This window comes from Corvus hawaiiensis, chromosome 9, assembly GCF_020740725.1.
Source record: "Corvus hawaiiensis isolate bCorHaw1 chromosome 9, bCorHaw1.pri.cur, whole genome shotgun sequence".
Classification (NCBI taxonomy): domain Eukaryota; kingdom Metazoa; phylum Chordata; class Aves; order Passeriformes; family Corvidae; genus Corvus; species Corvus hawaiiensis.
This window is the reverse complement of record NC_063221.1, coordinates 29,187,729-29,208,082: the sequence shown is the minus strand read 5'-3', so window position 1 is coordinate 29,208,082 and position 20,354 is coordinate 29,187,729. Positions and strand designations below refer to the sequence as shown.

General features: G+C 42.2%; 1 protein-coding gene across 20 annotated transcripts in view; it reads left to right on the top strand.

Moving 5' to 3' along the window:
* The window catches only part of DAB1 (DAB adaptor protein 1), a 415,295-nt gene extending 399,603 nt beyond the window's left edge, over positions 1 to 15,692 (top strand). For 17 of the 20 annotated variants that reach the window (XM_048312664.1, XM_048312665.1, XM_048312662.1 and 14 more), the window contains 5 exons: positions 211 to 319; positions 2,028 to 2,576; positions 3,390 to 3,517; positions 4,419 to 4,517; positions 12,351 to 15,692. In XM_048312664.1, coding sequence (XP_048168621.1) covers positions 211 to 319; positions 2,028 to 2,576; positions 3,390 to 3,517; positions 4,419 to 4,502 — 870 coding nt within the window. In that variant the 3' untranslated portion in view covers positions 4,503 to 4,517; positions 12,351 to 15,692. Of the gene's footprint in view, positions 1 to 210; positions 320 to 2,027; positions 2,577 to 3,389; positions 3,518 to 4,418; positions 4,518 to 11,556; positions 11,754 to 12,350 lie in introns of all 20 variants that reach the window. The other 3 variants (XR_007205343.1, XR_007205342.1, XM_048312666.1) reach the window with 3 other exon arrangements.
* Positions 15,693 to 20,354: the final 4,662 nt, after the last annotated feature.

Here is a 20,354-nt window from a genome sequence, read left to right as displayed (position 1 = left end):
TTTTCCTCTGATAGGAAGTTTCTCCATTTCTTTCTTTTTCTCCCATCCCCAGCAAATTCTAATACTTTTATTTCTACTGCTTCTTTCCTTCTACGTCTTTCCGTTCTTTCTTCTGTCTCATTCTTCACTCCAAACCTGGATTTTTAGCAATGTGCAGCAGAAGCTGCAGCTGATGTGTCACCCTTGTGTTTTATCCCTGTCTCCCTGCAGACTCCTGCTACTCCAGGTGATGCCTTTATCCCATCTTCATCCCAGTCACTTCCTGCTAGTACAGACATGTTTGGTTCTGTACCTTTCAGCACTGCTGCCGTACCCTCAGGTGAGAAATGCACTGGAATTATAGTCCTGACTCAGATTTGGGGATCAGTGCCCAGCTCTGGTTTGCATTTCAGTACTCAGGGCATTGATTTTAGCAGGGTGGAAGTGGGGGAAGGCTTTTGAGGTCAGTGCTTCAGGGCAAGGCAAAGCAAGTCTGTAACAAGCAGGGAGTACATTAGTCTGAATTTGCCTACATTTTTTTTAAAGTAAAAGCCAAAAAAGTCACTGGGAGTTCAAGCATAGTTCAACCATCTGGATAACAGAACTTCTAGGTTCAGTAGCAAGAGAGGAAACGGCGTTTAGTTTACATTTGGTGGTAGTGGTGAATATCCTCTGCTGTCCCCAGTAAACAGAGCTGAGAATCTGGTTGCACTTCAAAGGTATTCCACTTTGTCAAATCCTGAGATGTCCTTTAGACTTCCCTGTGTTCCTCGAAGTGCTCAGAATTCAAAAGCTGGGTGCATTCTAAACCGACACTGTGGTTTGATTGCTGATCTCTCCTCACGATCTCAGCTCCACTTAGGAAAAGAAAGGAGGAGGAGGAGTGCCTTGAGTAATTCAGCAGTGACTTTCTAATTGGTTAACTCCTGATGGCACCAGATCAGCCACTCAGAAAGGTTACAGTGGCAGTGAAGTGTTTGGGGATAATGTCAGATAGAAACCTTGGATGCTGGGATGAGGTCACAGCGGGGGCGAGATCAAAGGACATCTGGAGAATCCATCCTGGACATCTGTTGGAACAGAAATGTGTCTGAGCTACTGCTCCTTTCATCACTCAACAATTTGGTCTCTCAAAGTTCAATTCCTTATTTTTTAATTTTATTGGTTTTGGGCTTTTTGCTTCACGGTATAGCAGCCATCCTTACATTTACGATTACAAAACAGCCTAGAAATAAAGCAAAGAGGACAACGTACAGGAGGACTGAGGAAACAGGTTAGAAACAAGAGTTTTAAAGCTATAGCAGTATTAAAATTAAGAGAGAAGTTACATTATACGAAGTATTAGTGGTAAGTACTGAATTTAAATGTGAAACAGCATTATCTGTAAAGCACAGTACTTCTGTCAGTGGAACATAATTATATAAGGTAGTTTAATTTGTAAAAATTTTTACAGGAGTTTTAGTTTCAGAGCATTTTTGTTGTTGTTGTAAATAAAAAAGCCACCCGATCCTATAATTCCTACACAGTCAAACTCTTGCTGGCTATAAAGGAGGCTTCAGGTCTGACAGGAAGCAATTATAATTTCAGTTTAAATCTTTAATTTCCTCCTCAACTGGAGGGGGTTATGTTAGCCTAATACCTGGAGCAGTTTGTTGTTAATAGGTATTTAGTGCAGCAGAAGCTCAAGATCTTTTTGATGTTCTCAAGTAATTGGGTAATAACCAAGTGTGTGAGGGTTTTAATCTGAAATCATGTGGGTTGGATTTTTTTAGTAGTAGTAGTAGTAGTAGCATTATGATGCAATTTGAGATGATTGCTTTGCAGAGTCCACCAGCTTGTGGTTCTGTCTATGAGTATTTCTTCAGTGATGTGAGTTCAACCACGTTTTCAGTTTTCTTTCCGAGGGTGCTGCAGTTCTGGGATCACTGGTGCAGCTTTGCACATTTCTGATTTATTGTGTCACTTTTCCTGCGTGCTCTTGACAGCAGCATTAAAGTCTTCCATCCCATTTGTTTCCCCCCCTCTCCTGCTCTCTCTATTCTCCGAAGGTTATGTTGCCATGGGAGCTGTCCTGCCCTCGTTCTGGGGACAGCAACCACTCGTTCAACAGCAGTTGGCCATGGGTGCTCAGCCTCCAGTTGCTCAGGTGATGCAGGGAGGACAGCCCATCGCGTGGGGCCAGCCTGGCATCTTTCCTCCCACCCAGCAGCCGTGGCCATCCGTGGCTGGCCAGTTCCAGCCAACTGCCTTCATGCCAACACAAACTGTTTTGCCTTTACAAGCAGCCATGTTTCAAGGTACCATTGCTCCTATAGCCACCGTTCCACCCACGAGCGACTCCAACAGATCAAGTCCGCAGACAGACAGGCCCAGACAGAAAATGGGAAAAGAAATGTTTAAAGATTTCCAGATGGCTCAGCCTCCACCAGTGCCATCAAGAAAACCAGATCAGCCTTCCCTCAGTTGTACCTCAGAGGCCTTCTCAAGTTACTTTAACAAAGTTGGGATGGCACAGGAAGCAGATGATTGTGATGACTTTGACATCTCTCAGTTAAATTTGACTCCTGTGACTTCCACGACACCATCTACAAATTCACGTGAGTATTTATGTGCTTTCAGCCATCCCTTTCCTTGGAAGTTGACTGCTCCTCAGAGCACTTCTGTCTCTTTTTAAATTCCAACCCAGATATGTACTGAGAACCTTCATGCATGGTCTGGCTTATTAAATGTGTTCCAGCCATAAACGAAAATATCAGAGAGGAATTCCAGAGGCCACAGAAATAAACAGCCCAGATAGCTACAGTCTGTAATTTAATTTCTAAGACAGTAATACAAGTTTTGTGGTGGGGACATGCAAGCTGGTTGGCAAATGCCCATGGCATTCAACCTTACAACTGGTTTTGCTTATGACCCATCCGTACTTTGCAGAAATTAGGGGATGGGTATTTATTTTTTAGCAGCTTGATGTATTGGACATGTGGGAAAATTCATTGAAGAGCTGTAAAATAAGCTTATGGTGTTCATAGCATGGGGATGGGGGATTTTGCAGGCTGCTGAAAAGAGGAATTCATGAGATTCACCAGGAGTCAGTCACAGATGTGTTTCACTTACCTGCCACAGGGCAGGCAACTCACACCTCCCTCTTATAATGTAGTGGTGTCTCCCAGCTTCATAAAGACATAGACCAGATGCAGCCAAACTTAATTTGGAAGTTGCCAGATGTATTCAAAGACACGAGATTGATAATGAGGACTGTGCCTGAATTTACCTCCTGCAGCTCCTTGTTAGAAAATGATTCTCAGGGGTGGTAAAAGTTGAGGGATGTAAAAGCATGAGCAAATGTTGTGCTGCAGTGTCTTTTTGAAGAAATCAACAGAGTAATTGTTGCTGTTACCTTAATCCTTGTTTAGCTCCAACCCCTGCACCCAGACAGAGTTCTCCATCAAAATCATCAGCATCTCATACGAGTGACGCTGCTGCAGACGACCTCTTTGAAGAGGGCTTTGAAAGCCCAAGCAAAAGTGAGGAGCCAGAGGCTGTGAGTAGCAACAAGGTTTCTAAATCCTCATTGTCTCCTTTTAGCTAGAAAAGACGGCAGCTAATTAAATGTTGTTCTGTAGCATCAGAAATAACTTTTCCAGTAGGGCTGGGTGGTGCTTACGGGGGAGCTGCAGCCAGAATTCCCGTCCTGCTTTGGGTTTGACAGCTGATAGCACAACGTTTCTGCTGATATGCACTAGCACTGCATACAAGGAACCAAACTCAGAGTTCATATGTAAGGCTGTACATGTTAGTTATATCCAATGTCCTCTTTAGCACACCAGCACTCACTTTACTCATGGTAAGGAAATCTAGGGTAAAACAACAAACATGCTGAGGCTGCAGAGGAAGATGTGAGAGTTTGTGTGTTAAAAGATGATGGTTGATGTTGTCTTGCACATTCTTGCATCCCAGTTGCTTGCCTAGCTACGTTCCTCAATGTTCTGGCCCCTCAGTATGTGATTTCTTTGCCTTTATGGACCAAAGCAAGAAATGTTATCCAAGCAATGACTAAATCACCAGGTGTCTTAGGGAGGTAGGAGCCCGAGTGAGCCGAAGGCAAGAGGGGGTCAGTACAACAAAAAGTGCAAAATAACCCAAGCTTGGACTCTTTCTGTTTCACATGGCTTTCAGGGCCTATTGCAGTTGTGGTTGGCCTGATCCACTACCTTCTGTGGCACCTCCTGCCTGGGCTCCAGCAGGAACTGGTGAGGTCCTTTGCTGCCTGCAGCAGCTGTAGGGAACCGCTACGGCTTTTGAGAGCGGATCAGCGGCGAGGTCTCACTCTGGTTTTCATGAGATAGGATGTACTTGTTATGCCCACCGCATGAAAATAACCTCGTGTTGACTTTTCACTTTCTATTGTTGAGAAAAAAAGGTGTTATGTTCTTGTATTCTAGCCTGATGGGTCTCAGGCCTCCTCCAACAGTGATCCCTTTGGTGAGCCAACTGGTGATACTATAAGTCCACAGGTCGGTAGCTAGATAGCACAGGTTGGGGTAGGTATCTGTCCTTTTTTTCTCTACACCTTGAGGTCTTCACTTACTCTTCCACCAGTGCCTGCCATTGCTTTCATGGATGCATGGTTTATTTTTTTCCTTTTCATCTCTTCCGTTTGACCTCTCCATCCTCCACAGTGCATTCCTCATGCTTGGTGGTCTGCATGGCTTTTGCCATTCACTGAGTGTTGCAGCTTATGCAAATATGTGTGTTTCAGCTGCCTGCATGCTTTAAAGAAATGTAGACTTACTTTACTTTGTGTTCAAGTTCTAAGGGCAAATAGGGAAACTGAGCCATTACTAACAATGTATTAGGCAGAGCATTTTTTTTATCAAAGCCACCCTGGCCTTCAGTCAGATGTAACATATTAAATGGAATAAGACATCTTACCCACAGACATAACAATCATTAAATAAAATTCTGTAATGATACATGAGTGTCTCTACCCTAAATCAATGTGATAATCAGTAGAAGAAGCACGTTTATTATCTGCATGTAAAAAATATTGAAATGGGTTTGTATATTTTTATCTCCAACTGCAAATTAAAAACATCTGAAAATTATCATCATTCACATTACCATTGGCATACTGATGTTTTAAAAATTATTCATCAATGTAAGTCATTTAAACCCAGACAGACGGGAAAGATGATCTTTTCATCCTTTGTGTTACAGAACACGTAGAAAATGTGGCTGCCTGTGAATGTTCTGTGATTTGTTTCAATATAGTAAATATGTTTTGCCAAAAAGACAGTGAAGCTACAAAGTTTTATGAGTGCTGAGCGTTGTTATTCCATCCAAATACTCTCTAGTGTTGCTGTTTGAAGAATATGTTTCATTATCTTCTCCCCGTCTGCCACTCCTGCTTGGTATTGCCCAAATACATGATCCGATACAGCTTCTGTGCTCCAGCACAGAGCTCCTGGAGCAAATCCAGAGCAGTGGGAGAACCCCTTCCTGTTTTGTACAGAAATTGCACTGGGTTTGCCAGTGACTTAGCCATCCTGAGTTTAGTTTCAACTCAGAATTAATAGTTTCATTAGGAGTCAGTTGACGTTGTGCATTACCTATGATTTTAAAAAATCTTACAGTAACTTAGCTTTGATCCACTTGGGAATAATGAGAATCTCTCTTAATAATATGTGGTGCTGTGAGAGGGCATCTCCCCCTTCTGTAGCTTCACCCATGCTCAGCTCCTGGGGGCTGCAGCAACAGGAGCATTAAGCTTTGTGTCTCCTCGAGTCTACAGCGACAGTGTGAGGAGAAAGTCAAGCTGGGATGAGCTGCTCCAGCAAGAATGTTCATTATTTCCTCCAGTGAGAGCTGCTGCTGCAGATAGATGGTGCCACGTAATAATTTGGCTGACGTTTGGCCAGCACTGACATCCCCAGCTATCCCAGCTTCACACCACTCCAGGAGTTCTTTCCTGGATCATGAAACAGGATTTGCCATTTATCTGAGTCCCGCACTCTGGAAACCCCCATACATCTGTTTATTATGGTTTATCTTAGGGTGGTTCTGAAATTCAGAGCTGCCAGGACAGCGTATTACCAGTGATTGCATATGGTTTTGCTGCATTTTCCGTTAATCCCTGTAGAGCCTCGCATCAAATATGTATAATTCTCAGAAATATATTCTGGGAAATGTTAAATAATGTCCCTGATTATCGTATTACAGTAATTCCTAAAAGCTGTAGGCAGGAACAGGAAGCTGAACAAAAAAGAAAGCTTCTCTCCAGTGAAGTTCCACTAATATTGTTGTGCCTGTGTGCAGAGCCATTCAGCAGCAGTCCGCAGGAAATCCACTTCCCAAAGCCAGCCCATCTAATTCTGAAGCCTGGTGTCATCAGAGCAATGGGAAGTCTAATCTCCATGGAAAATTATCAATTCAGGACTTACTATGGAGTTGTGTACTGAGCTCTGCATTGGGGGAGAAACTTAACGGGGAGAAACATGTCGTGCAAAAGAATCAGAGTCTGCATAAAAGCCACTTTTGTGGCTTGGGTCGGAGATCACTTCGCTCTTTAGAACGTGGCTCTTACCCCAAGAACAGCACAGTAACAACTCAGCTGAATGGACCTCTCAGGAACAGAGCATTGTGTGCAGAAATATCAAATCTGTCTGTTCCCAGCATCTCTGAGAACAGCTCTGCCCATACAATACCTTCATTTATCTTGATGTAGTCAGAATACTCACCTGCCTGGATTTTTGTACCCTGATCTTTCAAGGTACCACAGCAATTTAGTTTCTTGATTCCTTCTGATACTCTGTGTTATCATCTAGTTACTATCTTCTTCTCTCCTGTTTTTCCTCTCTTCCTTTTGCAATCTTCAGCTCTCAAAATCCTCATCCTTCCAGCAGCTGTTCTAGAAGTCACCCTTCCAGAAATAGCTGTGACCTCTTAGTAGGCAAATGTGATATTTTATGGATATATTACATTTTTGTCCCTTTATGGTTGAAGAGAAGAAGCAGAAAGGCTCAAATTCCACAGGTGAAATAAGATTAACTCTTTGCAGAGCTGTTCATTGTATTTGTTCAGGCATGGCGTTGAGGATGGATAGTGATTTTCCAGAAGGGGTGAAGAGAATATGGAATAAGATGACTGCCATCTTCAGATGATTTATGTTTAATCCCTACTGCTGTCTCCAGATTGTGTGGGGAGTAATTGTGGTGAAAGGAGAGGGAGGGAAAGAACTGTTTGTAGCTGTGATCCTACCAAATGTGTTAAACATTTCTTATTGTTGACATTTTACATTAAAGCAGGAAGTTTTGAACAGAGGAACAAATGCAGCTCTATTGAGCTGCTGCCCAGCTCAAAACTTGCACTGGCAATCATTCATGAGAGATTCTCAAGAAACCTTCAAAACATTTGTGGCTAGAGCACATCTCCCTGAAAAAAATTGTTCAGTTGTTCTGAGAAACGTGTGCAGACAATAAGGAGCCCTCAAAATGTGTCACACCCTTCACGATGCCATCAGCACTGTCAGGAGAGCAACAGTTCATTAGAATATTTGTCTATCAGCTTTTGGTGGTGCTTTGGTGGCCTGCTGCCATCATCCATCTTGGAGCAAGTGCTGTGCTTGGTGATAAATGTTCCTAAAAATCTTAGTCAGCTCCAGGATGGGCTGCTGTAACTCCTTTTTGGGCTGGTTTTAGGAAGTGGAGAGAATACAGGAACTTACAGACAAAGCCTTGGGTTGCCTGGGAGCTTTGTGAGCCTCAGGAGGGAGCATCAAGCTGATTCTGCATCCTCCTCTTACTTCTGCCCTTTTTCTGTTGCACCAGGACTCTGAATGGGCTCAAATTACTATAGGCTGTATTTGCAGGACCTGTTCCAGTCCTTCACCTGGCTCAATAGGGACTGGATAAAGTCCAAAGAGAAATTTCTAATTACAGGTGACCTGTTCTTGCTGTAGGCTCTAAAGCTGTTGTTCTTGAGCTAAAGACACAGCACTGGGCAGGGCTGGGAATCTGAGAGAAGTAGTGTTGTGTCTTTGGAAGGGGATCACAGGTTGGGAAGTACTGCTTCACTCCGGAGAAACCCTAAAAGTGGCATTTCAGGTCTCATACTCAGTTGGTTGCTCGTATTTCCCAGAAAATGGAGGGGCATGAGCAGGGAAATTCAGGCTGCTCTGTGAACAGGGGCATCCTGCAGGCTTGCCTTCATCTCTGCTGCTGCAGTCTCCTTGAAGCTGTCCATTTTCATGTGGCCAGGTCATACAAGGGCTTCTCACCTCTTCAGTGTCACCAAGCCCACCCGAAGTAGCCTTGTACCCTTCCATTCCTCCAGCTTCTTCCTCTAAACAAGGGACAGCATTCTTTGTAGCTTTGTCTAGAGCTGTGTTCTTGCTGATTTGCAGCCCAACAATTCAATTTAGGGACAAGTTCTCCTTGCTTCCTCTGTGATGAGGTCATTTAAAAGTTCCCTGTCTTCTGCATGACGACTGATTTTAAAAATCTCCTTATGAAAATTTAGCATCTTTGAGACTTCTGAACAATTTGCTTCAAATTGGCCATTAGGTTCAAATGTTACGAAGGAGAATTGACAGATACGTAGATGGAAGGATATGTGGATGACAGATCTGTAGATGGAAATCATTGTGTGGCTACTGTTTTGGGAGAGGGGCCCAGAAATAATCAGTGTTTCTTGGCTGCATTTCATTTTTATATCAGGACCAAGATATGGAGCAGGTTCATCTTTCTGAGTAGTTGTCATTGCTTTTTGATTTTATGGATGTGAAGCATCCATCTCACTACTAAAATGACAGAGATTTTTAGAATGCTAATAATTAAACTGGATATTTGAGACTAGAAAGTTTTCCTGGGTAGGTTTATGGTAAGAACAGAGACACTCTCCAGGCATAATCCTGAATTAGAAGGTTGTTGCTGATGGAGGCTGTAAGAAAAATAACCAAGTATTAATAATTAGCAATAAGTAGTAAATAAAAACTGCCTGTTAATGAGGCAATAGGAATGACCTGTCTTATCACCAAAGATATTTAATTTGAACCCCGCTTGCCAACTTTACTCTGTCCTATTTTGCCTATGGGTCAGCATGCAAAAAACAGAGAAGACGCTTCTCACTCCCACCCCCTTCACTTGCATCCCCAGCACAAGATGCTCATTTTGTGTGGCTCTCCAGCACACTTATTTCATGAAACTCTTTATCATTGGAGCCTGCCCTTTCTGATCAGTCAGCCAGGAGTAAAACTGGCACTGAGCACCCGCTGTAAAGGGCACAGAAATCTATGAGGGCCTCACCCCGACAGCTGAGAACATCTCGCCTGCAGCTCTGCACGGAGCAGGTGCCTCGCAGTGATCAAAGGGCTGACAGGGTAAAAACAGTTTCCTCCTAACTCACAGTTATGTTTTGTGAGTGAGTTCACCCCTGCAAGCCTGAGTAGGTGCTGAGTCTTTCAGGAGATGCTCTCCAGTGAGTAGTTCTGCTGGGGAGCAGCTGTTAATATCTTCAAATGGGATTTGAAAATTTACTTCTAGTATTTGCATAATGTTATTCGAAAGCACTAGCACCCTTGTTGCCTCACACAGTACTGGACTACACCAGAAATGCTGTTTGCTGCTGTCTCGTCCCCCTTAAAATGGGAAGAATAAAGTGATTTGCAGCATGAAATATTTCTGGAATACTGCAGCAAAAAAAAAGTGCTTCCAGTTCTTGTCTTGGTTTCTCACTGTGGGTTGTTGAAAGCACATCAGAAGTGATTCCAGGCCAGTTCAGCAAGGAAAACACTGTGAGATTCAAGGGGTTTATGTGAGTTAGAGCTTTGTCTGCTATTTTATTTGCTCCTCTCTTCTTGTTCTGACAAAGACCAGTTCTTCCCTTTCCTTCCCTCTGCATCTGTTCCTAATGCAGTCGTAGAAGTCAAAAGCAGAAAATGCTGGTGAGATGCTGTGAGAAGAGTTAATGCTCACCTGCCTTTTCATAACATGGCCTGTGACTTTTGCGTGGAGTACGTAAAAAAAGGGGGGGTTATTTCTGCTTCCAGGACCCTCCAAAATAGTGCCTGGCACTGTGAGAGAAGCTGTCTGTGAAGTCAACAGCACTCAACTCTCCTTTTGCCTCTTTCCTTTCCCTTTCTGTTCTCTTTTGCCCTCTTGAATATCAATATTTTACAGACACCTTTTGCACTGTTGGGCTAAAAGCATGCTTGAATTAACTCAAAATAATACTGGGAAACAAAGCTCAGGCATTGACCAAAACCCTTTGGCTGGGAAGACTGCACACGATTACCACAATTAATTTCTTGTTTAGGCATCTGAAGGGAGAAATCAACTGAAAGGAAAAGTAAGAGCACACTTTTCATGCAAAATGCTCTGGTCTATTGGAAGAGAAATTACTCAAATCAGTGAGAGATGCAGGCCTTTGCCACATCAGGTGTTTGTGCAGATTAATGTTGGATATGAATCAAAGAAGTTTCTCACTGTAAAGGCTGCCTCATGCGTTGTTGGAAGTGCTGCTGATGAGGAGCTCCTCCTCCTGCTCTTTTAAGGGTGTGGAGTCCAGTGGCACCTTAGGACACCTGTTGCTTCAGCACATCTGCATATCTGAAGGATATTTGAGGACAGCTCTAACAAGCAGACTTGACATTTTGAAAAGCTCTTTTTTTCCCCGAAGGCGTTTGAAAAACTGACATCTTTTGTTCCAAAGGGATGTTCTCCCTCCCTCTCCTTTTCTTCTCCTCCTTCCTTTTCACTTCCCTTTGCAATCACCTCAGGTTCAGCAACTGCCTGAAGAATGGCCTGGTGTGTGTCAGGTTCACACATTAATTAGTACAGATTTTCTCTGAACTAGCTGTGATAGATCATTCTGCCAGCTTCAAGCCTGCACGTGAAAATTGGCATAGGTAGACTTAACTCACAGTGTGTGAAAAGCAGTTATTTACTCCCAGTCATCTCCTTTGATTACCTTCAGTTTTTCAAGGTCACAAAATGTATTTGCTTCTTGCTGGGGATAATTTCAGCAGCATTTATTTAATCATTCCAGAGGGTTTCTCTCACTTGTAGTGCTCATAGTGAACTCAGGGCTTCATGTGGGCAGGAGGTGGGGAAACAGGATGTCTGCAAGCTCCTGAAATGCAGCAGTTTTGGGGGAAAAAGAGACAACTTGCCTTGGCATGGAGGAAACAGGTCATATTTTGGATTTGTTGTGTGCTCCTGCACTCTGAGGGCAGGACAGGGCACTGGGATGGGGCAGAGCCTGGAGCACTGAGCACGCACAGCCCAACGGATCCACCTTTGGGCTGCTCTCCTCATCCCCAGCATCATTTTGATAAATAGTAATTAAAATCCTGTGCCATCCCCTGGCAGACCTGTGTGTGCTCCTCAGTGCCCAGTGATTTGCCAACCTCCTGAGGGTTTTTTTTCTCAAAGTCGGCTCCTGCCAATGCTGCTGTAACACGAGTTGCTTCTAACTTGGTTAAATTCAACGCCGTGGCGTGGTGTTTGAATATTTATCAAGCTGTGGAGAGTTAATGCAGTATGGCATTAATTAGCCTTTCTGCCTGTCTTGTTCCTTTTTTAGATGTCATTCTTAGTTTAATAAATTAGTCTCTGCAAATGAAGTAGAATGGATCCCAGGGTCCACGGATGGTTTGCTTCCCACCGCAGCCAAGAGGAACACAGTGTTAAGAAAGCACACAGGGTGTGCCAGCTATGAAGCAACGCTGAAGAACGTGGCAGCTTTCCCCCCCCTCCCACATCCAGGAAATTCCCAAGAAAGTATCTGTTAACAAGTTGACGTGCTTTCCTCCCAGCTTTAACCATTGTACTAATGGTTCCACAGACTCCTAATCAAACTGCACAGGGCTGGCGCTCCTCGTTCTTCATGGGCCACTCATGCTGTTGTTTTAAATCTCATCACAGCTTCATTAGCTCAGCTTTCCGTGGCAGTTTCTGTTTGCAAGTGGTTTTCTCTTGAGTTGTGCAAAACCCACAGTTACGTTCTGCTGTTGTGCTGCTAGGGGTGGGGGGGGCTCAGCCTTGTACACAGGCTGCAATTCCGGCCTCTGAAATTCCAAACATCCAGGCCTATAAATTTTCATTTAATTTCTTCATATGCCCATGCCCAACAGTGAGGGTCAGTGCACGGCCAGTGCTGGAAGAGGAAATGGACAGTAACCATTCATTTTCTGAAATAATTCCCATTTTCTTCGCACTCAACTGGGGTGCCATGTTCACTCAGGGCAGCACAGAAAGCAAACACTCCCTGTGGGTTTTGACTCACAAGGTATCGCTGTTCTCAAGCAGATGTTGTAAAAATGTTCTAAAAATGCTGTCTGGAGACATCTCTGCTCATTTTATTTTTGTTATCCCCAGGAAGCAGAACCTCTCTACGCGCAGATTAACAGACCTAAGAAATAGCATTGTTACAGGCTTGTGGTGCTCCAAGATTCAAAAAGAAACCCAACAACCTGGCAGGCCTTTGGCTTTCATGCTTTTTTTCCGATTGATTTTGTCTGACAAGGAGAGAGATTGCCCTCCTGGACTGGCTCTACGAGTGTTCTTGATGTGTTTTTTTGGCAACCAATGGCAGATTCCTATGGCAGCACAAAACAAAAACTCTCCCTGCTTCTCATACCACGAGTGCAGCCCCGTCCCCACAAGTGGTGGGTATCCAGACTAGGAAATCTTACTCCTCGGTCTTCTTTTAAACATTTCTCACCTTCTGTGCACCACCTATAAATAACGAGCATCTGAAATTTATTGGATGTTAGACATTCCTTTTTTTTTCTTTCCAGCAAAAAGCAGAGTCTGTATGTAGCAGTGGCATTATCATTCAGCAGCCTTTGGGGCACAAGTTGGCACTTTTTATGTCACGGTGACATGTTTTTCATCATCATTTACATCAGGCTGATCCTGACCCCTTTTTTTTTCCCCCTACGTAGTCATATTTAAACAACAACAACAAAATACTGGTGGTGTCATCTTTTTTTTCTTTTTTTCTTTTTTTTCTCCTTTTTTGTATTTTTTTTTTTTATTTCTTACTCTGTAGTTTTGTATGAGTGACAGATCTTACAGCGAAACGCCGCCTGCGGAAATGATTTCCAACTTGAAACCACGGAATAGAACTCAGTTGTTTATCCATCCTGACTGAAAATGTTGCCAAATGGACCTTTTAAGTTCTAGCACATCACGAGGAAGAAATGCTGCTTTCTGTTGGAATACTCATGTTGTGGGTAGAGAAAGGACATGGAGTCCCACTGAGGAAAGACAAAAGAGTCAGTATTTCCTAGGAAACTCTAAACAAAGTGCAGAAAAGGAATATTTTTATTTCTTCAATATCTTGCTGCTGTAATGCTATGCAGACAAGTGTTTTCTTCTCTGTGTGCCATTTTTGATGAGAAAAAAAATCATTTGCCAAATAATACTGGTATGCTTCTGGTTTAGGAGTTTGGATGAAGCGGACTTGACAAATGGGACAAGGACGGCATGGATTTTGGAATAACAAACTGACTCTGTGATCAAAATTGTTCATCTTTATCACTTTTTGTACATCAGAAAAAAATCAAATGGGATTTTTATTTTATAACTTGAAAAAAAAATCTTACTGTTAAACTCTTTAAATGTTTAAGGGGAAATGGCTTTAAGGAGTTCGAATGAAAATTGCCAGTTTTTTTGTAAATATAAATGTTATGAAAATTCTTTTACTAATGCCATTACACAGTAGAGAAGGTAGCAAGTTGCAGTGCTTGGGAGGTGTGGCAAACCCAGTTTGTGGTTCTTGCATCACATATGTTTTTTCACGTGCTTAACAATAATGGGCTGAAGCTCAAGTGCATTTGCCAAAAGCAGTCAGCTTGTCAGCAACTAGTGAAATTAATGGGAACACATGATTTTATGGTCTAGCGTTATCACATGGACATAATTCCACTTAGAAGAGATCACATTCCATTGACATTCCTTTGAACCTCTGCATAGAAGTCATCCAACTGTTTACACACAGAACAAAAAGAATCTAAAACTTCCTTTTTTTACATTTATGAAGCAAAAAGTGCAGTGTTTGGGTTCATATGTTTAGCACATGATTTTCATAAAGAATCTATATATTTTTGCCCTACAGAGAATTGTTATACAGGTCAAATGTGTTTTCCTGATGTTCCTATGCAGTTACAGTATATTGAATTTAGTGGTTTAACACTAAAAAAAAAAAAAAAAAAGAAAGAAAAAAAAAGAAAAAACAGAAAAATAGAAAAAGGAAAATGGTTGAAGAAATCAAAGGATTAATCAGTTTTTAGGGTTATTGTGCAGATTTTGTTTTTAAATTGACACATTAGGATTTACATTTTTGTCATGATTAAAATAGGCCTGGAGTTACAAATGTTTTACTTTCTTTCATCTCTAGTATTAGCTAAAAATGGTTTAGAAGGCAGAATAACTGGGGTGGTGATTGTTGGTACGTGCAACCAAATCTCACATGATCCCATTCTTTTATTTTGAATTAGAGAAATTAGAGAAATGTGAGTTGCAGAATGTATGTGAATGAGAAATTAGCTGTGAATAGACATAATGAACCTGCAGAGAAGAGAATTTTATCCCCATCGACTGTCATTTGATGCTTGTTCCTTAGTCATGTGCAAAAAGCTTTGTAGCGAATCTTATTTTCCCATTGGAAAATCAAGTTTTCTAACTGGAGGAGATAATTTAAAACTTTGGTGGATTGAGTGTTTCGGGATTAAAAGCAGAGGTAAAAGCGTTTCTGGAGGACATTTCTGTCAGAATATTTTCCTGATTTGCACAGTGGTGCTACTTTATTCCTCAGCGGCTTTTTTTGGGTTTTGTCCTGCACATGGAACCACAAAAGCCAGTTTTGGTTCATCACAGACATTGGAGGTTTAGTGTCGTCAGTGCATTTCCAGTGATGGGGTGAAACACAGAGAAAAGAAGAGATTGATGTCTCAGAGGATCATATTTGTAGGAAGCAGATCACTTACGAATAGGTGCCGAGGGAATGAGGCTGCAATTCCAGTGTCTCTCCCGGGAGACAGCTGGGCCATCACCGCGGACCTTTGTCTTACCTTTGCCAACGCTCATAAATAAAAACAGGTTCTGGATTGTCCTGTCATATGATCGTCCTTGTCGTGGCTGAGATGCTGAGCTGAGAGGGCTGCAGGGCCTCTGCACTGTACCGGTATTGTAGATAACTCAAATATCCAGCTTGTGCAATTGTTTAATCCCTCATCCTTCACTAGCACTAAATTCGTCACTTTAAATTTACAAACCAGGGAACCCCACCAGCCATCCTGTTACCATCCCCCCCCCGTAGGTTCTTGATCTTTACCTGTCATGAAAAGATATTTTGATAGATCGTAGTCATCCAAGTGTCTGATGAAACCTTTCATCTAAATAACGTACTGGGCACCTTCTTTGCAAAAATGTTTACTCCGTGGTTTTCATTCATTTTTATTTCTGCATTCTGACACTTATTTTTTTAATAAAGATGAGAAAGATAAAATGACTGTTGCAGTACATTTCTAAACCTACTTTAACTTTACCTCAAATAATGACCATTTGTTAACACATACGGACACATTATTTTTAACTTTATGTGTAACGCATTCAGCAACAACAACAGAAACCAACAAATTTTTAGAAATTTTCCATTAATTTCTGTAACACGCCATGTAATACTGTTATGAATAAAAACATTAAAAAAAGGTGTCATTTCAGTAAGTTTGTTTCATAGCTAGTGCTCCTCTGGGATAATTCTGCCAGACTTACAGTGCAGTGTTGGTGTCTGCTGTGGCCCTTTGGGAAAGGAGAAAACCCTCGATTTGGGGAATAACTATTCTTAAACACTAAGTGTTGCTTATCTTGCAAATACATAACTTACTGATTTTAATTGCTGCCTCTACATTTTTTGCCCTCTTCTTGGGTGTTTTCAGATGAGCATCCCAAACCAGGAGGTATTTGTATCACCTCCTGCAAAATCCCACATTCCTGGGACAGCCCGCACTTCGTGATGCTCCCGAAGCTGGTTTATCTTTGTGGAATGAGAAGCTGAAATTAATTTTCCTTGCTTTTTTCATTCAAGTGGGATTTGAAATTAAAGATGTGCATTTAAACATGACAGTTTTGAAAGCAGAACCACCCCCCAATATTTCCAGTAATGTGCACAGAACTGATAATAAAGCTCAGCTGAGAAGGAATTTCACCATTCTCTGCCAAGAGAGTAATGCGGTAAAATTTAAGTATAAGAAATACGTGTTTATGTACAAGGAGAGAGAGAGGTGTGGGTGTGTGCACATATATTTTATTGTAGTTCCGCTTTTTGATGACTCATCCCTTCCTTCTCCACCAGAAATGCCCAGTAGGTCATGCTGAAACATTCCTTGCCTTTGTCAAGGAACATTGTTGAAATGTTTGGATCCCACCTGGGAATAAAGGTTATTTTAATGTGATGAATGCACATCAGTGTTAATGGCACTTTGATTTGTGTGTAACTCTACTCAGGTGTCCTTGGAAGGAAGAACGTGATCTCTGGTTTTCAACCAGCTACAAAACATCAACTTAAATAAGCCACAGCTAAGTGTGGATTTAAACTAATGTGCATTTTTACAATGAAGGCTAAACCTGGTCTTGTTGATCCTCTTCTGGTACCCTCAGGGTGAAGCTGGTTGAAAAATCAGAAAAATTGGCTCATGTTGCACAGTTGTTGTGTAAACTCAGTTTAAAAATTCAGAATGAGCAGGTTTGAGATGTCATCTGGAAATGGTGAGGAAGAGGAATCCCAAGGAGGGAGGGAAGGATGTGTTCTGTGTGTTCAGAAGGGATAACAATGTATTCTTACTGTGCTGTGTTTATGTCCTGTGTCGCATTAATACTGCTGGAGCTTCAGCACTGTCAGTCTGTAGACTGCATATGAGATACCCAGCTCAGACATGACCACTTCAAGAAATGCTCCCAATTTAACCAGTGCTAATTAAGGCCATGATCTTCTGCAGTAGTGAGAATTTCTTTAGCAAACGGTTTGCAGAATCAGCTTGTGGTTTTACAGCAGTGAGAACGCTGACAGATCTCTCTTCTCCATGTCAGTGACTTCTGGGAAAGCAACTGCTTGTATAGACTGGGAATATGCAATTTTCACTCCCTCACATTGGATTAAAGGCAATGTTTTATGTGCTTTAATCACTGCTGGGTGACAGTTGCTGCAACAGAGAAGGTAACCTCTTCCTGGCTGTGTTTTAGGTTGTGAAATACATTTTCATGCACTGTTTCCTTTTTTCTTTCTTTGCTTTGTGAAGAACTCCTGTCCTGTCACATTCATATTTATTGCTTCCCTGGCAAATGCTGTTCTCAGTCAGAAGAATACCATGTCAGAGAAATGAAAGGGGATATATGTTGGCAGTTTTCCACAGAGGTTTGACTGTTCTCTACAATTCCCTCCCTTAGTCAACGTGGGATGCACACAGTGGTGAAGGAACGCAGTGAAAGTCCATCTGACTAGCAGGCAGTGGAGGCACAGCTCCTGGCTTCTCCTTCTGCTCCTGTTTGTGCCATCCTGGGACTCACCCCCTGCTCCTGGCTCTGGTTTGATGTCACTGCTGTAAAAGTCACGATTTGCAAGAGTATTTCTCTCTTTTGCTGGGGTCTTCCATGAATTTGTCTTCTCGCACTGATTTGCTTTTTAGGATCAGCCCCATTAAAAACCTGTATTTTGTTGGTTTTAAGTCCCCGAGGTAAAACTGGCATCAGGAAGAATAAAGGTGTGTGGGGTTGGTTTTTTTTCTGGTTTTACTTGCTATCTGAAATTGTGGGGAAACTGAATTGCACATTTCATCTCGTGACAGTGAGGAATATGGGAGATACCCTGATAGGATTTCCTGAGTACCTGTAACATGGCCTGTCTCTTTCTAAAATTATCCTACTGGAGGCAGGAAATATCAGGTCTATTAGTGAGACAGCTCTCCAGCTATTAGTTTTTAGAGCTTTAAATAGTCTTATCTCAATGGATGTGTTTGCCCTGTGGCTCATCTATCACCCTAAAATGTTTTATCAGCACCTGAAAAAATCTCAGTGAGAAGAATAGCCTCAGATGTTGCCCATTCAAGGGGCTTTCAGATACAGAATGGGGTTTTATTTTTAAAAAAAGGTCTTTTAAGATCTTGATATTGTTTGCTGGCTTTTCAACCCTATTTCATCGCTCCCCTGGCACTACTTCTATAAATACTCCTCACCAGCAAAGAAAGGAAATCACAATAGATTAAAGGAAAATCAGGTTAACAGGCAGCAATCTCTGCCCATTCAGCCTCAGACATTTGTGAAAATAAAGGATTAGGAAGAATTACTGCCAGGTACTAGCTGCAAAAAAATCCTTTTGTGGCATCTTTGTCTTCTCTAACAGTTACTAGAGGTGTAAGAACAGCTCTCAGTGTCAGAAGTGAGCTGTATTTGAAGTGAGCAGAAGTTACAATGCTGTGAGACGTTGCATTTTCTGTAAATTTTGTGCTGTTTATTTGACATACATGGATTATGAGTGTCCTGGGTTTTTTCTTTAAAAAATGGCGTTTCTAGTTTGAAAATAAGTTTGTGTGTGTGGTGGTTTGAGGTCTCGTGGAGAGGGGATGGGGCATGGTGGAGTTTTCTTTCTTTGTCTTACCCCTCTTCACAGGACCTGTAGAGCTTTCAGAGTAGGTGAACCTGTGCCAGATTTGGCCTCAGTCATAATGGGACATAATTTTTAGTGGATCAAAAGCCAGAAGAGGAGAATTAACTTCAGCAAGGTGAGTTTTTTATGTCCAAGGCCTTTTATAGACCAGCCTCACACCAGAAAATAATGGTGTTGGTAACAAAAGTGGTGATGCAGTGGGGTTAGTCGTAAAAGTCTGGAAGTATTCCTTAGTTTTAAATTTTACCATGTATTTGCCACCTTATGTTCTTCACAAAATTGGTGGGAAGCTTCCTTTTACCTTTGAATGAGTTTTTCCACAGAAGGAAGTGTGTTCTTGAGTTCCATAGCAGGGAATAAAACAGTTTTCTCACAGGAAAGAAAGAAACTTTTTGAAAAGTGCCCTGGTAGTTCTATAAACAGCTGCATGCTGGCTCCAGTTTCATCTTTCCCGGGGAGGGCCTTTCAGCGCTGATGTGTTTCAGTTTTTCTTTTAACAGGAAACTGCCATTTAAAGCACCATCATGTTTGGTGAAACTGTGTGGGATTTATTTACAGGGAGCAAGGGCTTGTAAAGCAGGGATATGAGCTCTGCAAAGGATGTGTTGCATTTGCAGGCTCTGTGTTCATGGTGGACATTTGATTTTCAAGTGTGATGAACCCTCATTCAGCAACATAGAGAGCTGGTTTGGGACTTGAGCTCATCAGAAAGCCATGGCTGCTACAGTCACCAGTGGAGAAGGAGCAGGAATGGAGAAGAGGACACAGGCAGTGTTACAAGGCAACATTCCCACTGATCCATGGACCTGAGGAAGCAGAAAATGACCTGTGGTTGCTGTCACAAATTTCATGTGTTAGACCTACCTCTAATTAAACTAAGTTGTAAATTATGTGTAAAACCTGATTGTGTTTCTTAGTTCTCTCTGAAAAGTATGTTGAGGTGTAGGAAATTCTGTCTCATGGGTCCCTGCTCCTGTTTTAACCTCACTTCTGGTAATTCACCGCTTCTGCCTGTTCACCACTGAGATGGTGAGAGGCAGCAAAACAAGGACAAGCAGCAGAGAGAAGCTTGATTATTCCACATGCTGGGATCACCTTCATGGTTTGCAGTTAAATCGAGAGGGTGCTCTGTGTTTATACTACTAGCTTATCTTTTACTGCTGTTGAAATACTGGATGTGTGCTGTATTTCCCGGCCAGCAAAGGTCCCGTGGATAGAGAGGTCTTGTCTGTAAGTGGGTATTTTTTTTTTCAGTCATGAACAAATGATTAACAACTGAATCAATTGTGCCAGAGGTTGAGCAAGCTGTATCACACAGGCACATCTTGGGTTCAGGCTGGGGCAAAGTCATTTGGAAGAAGAAAAATCAGGCAAAAAAGGCAAACAGAAAGCTTTGCACAGCCTGAATCATCTCCCCCAACAGTTTGTCCTCCATGTCTGGAGGGCAGTTTATCACTGTGCTCAGTAACTGGGTTTAAAAAAGGGCTGCCTGAATTACACTCGTTTATTTGGAGCAGATTCCTGCAAGGATTTGGTTCATGTGCCTCTCTGTGTTAAATTGTTATCATCCACTGCCAAACCAGAAGGATGTCTCAGCCAGTTGCTTATTTTGCAGAGACGTGGCTCCACAGGCAGAATAATGTCAGTTGTAAGGTAACTGTGACACACTGAGGTGTAGCACTTGGCCAGGTAACAGCACTGAGGTGGTTGGGTTT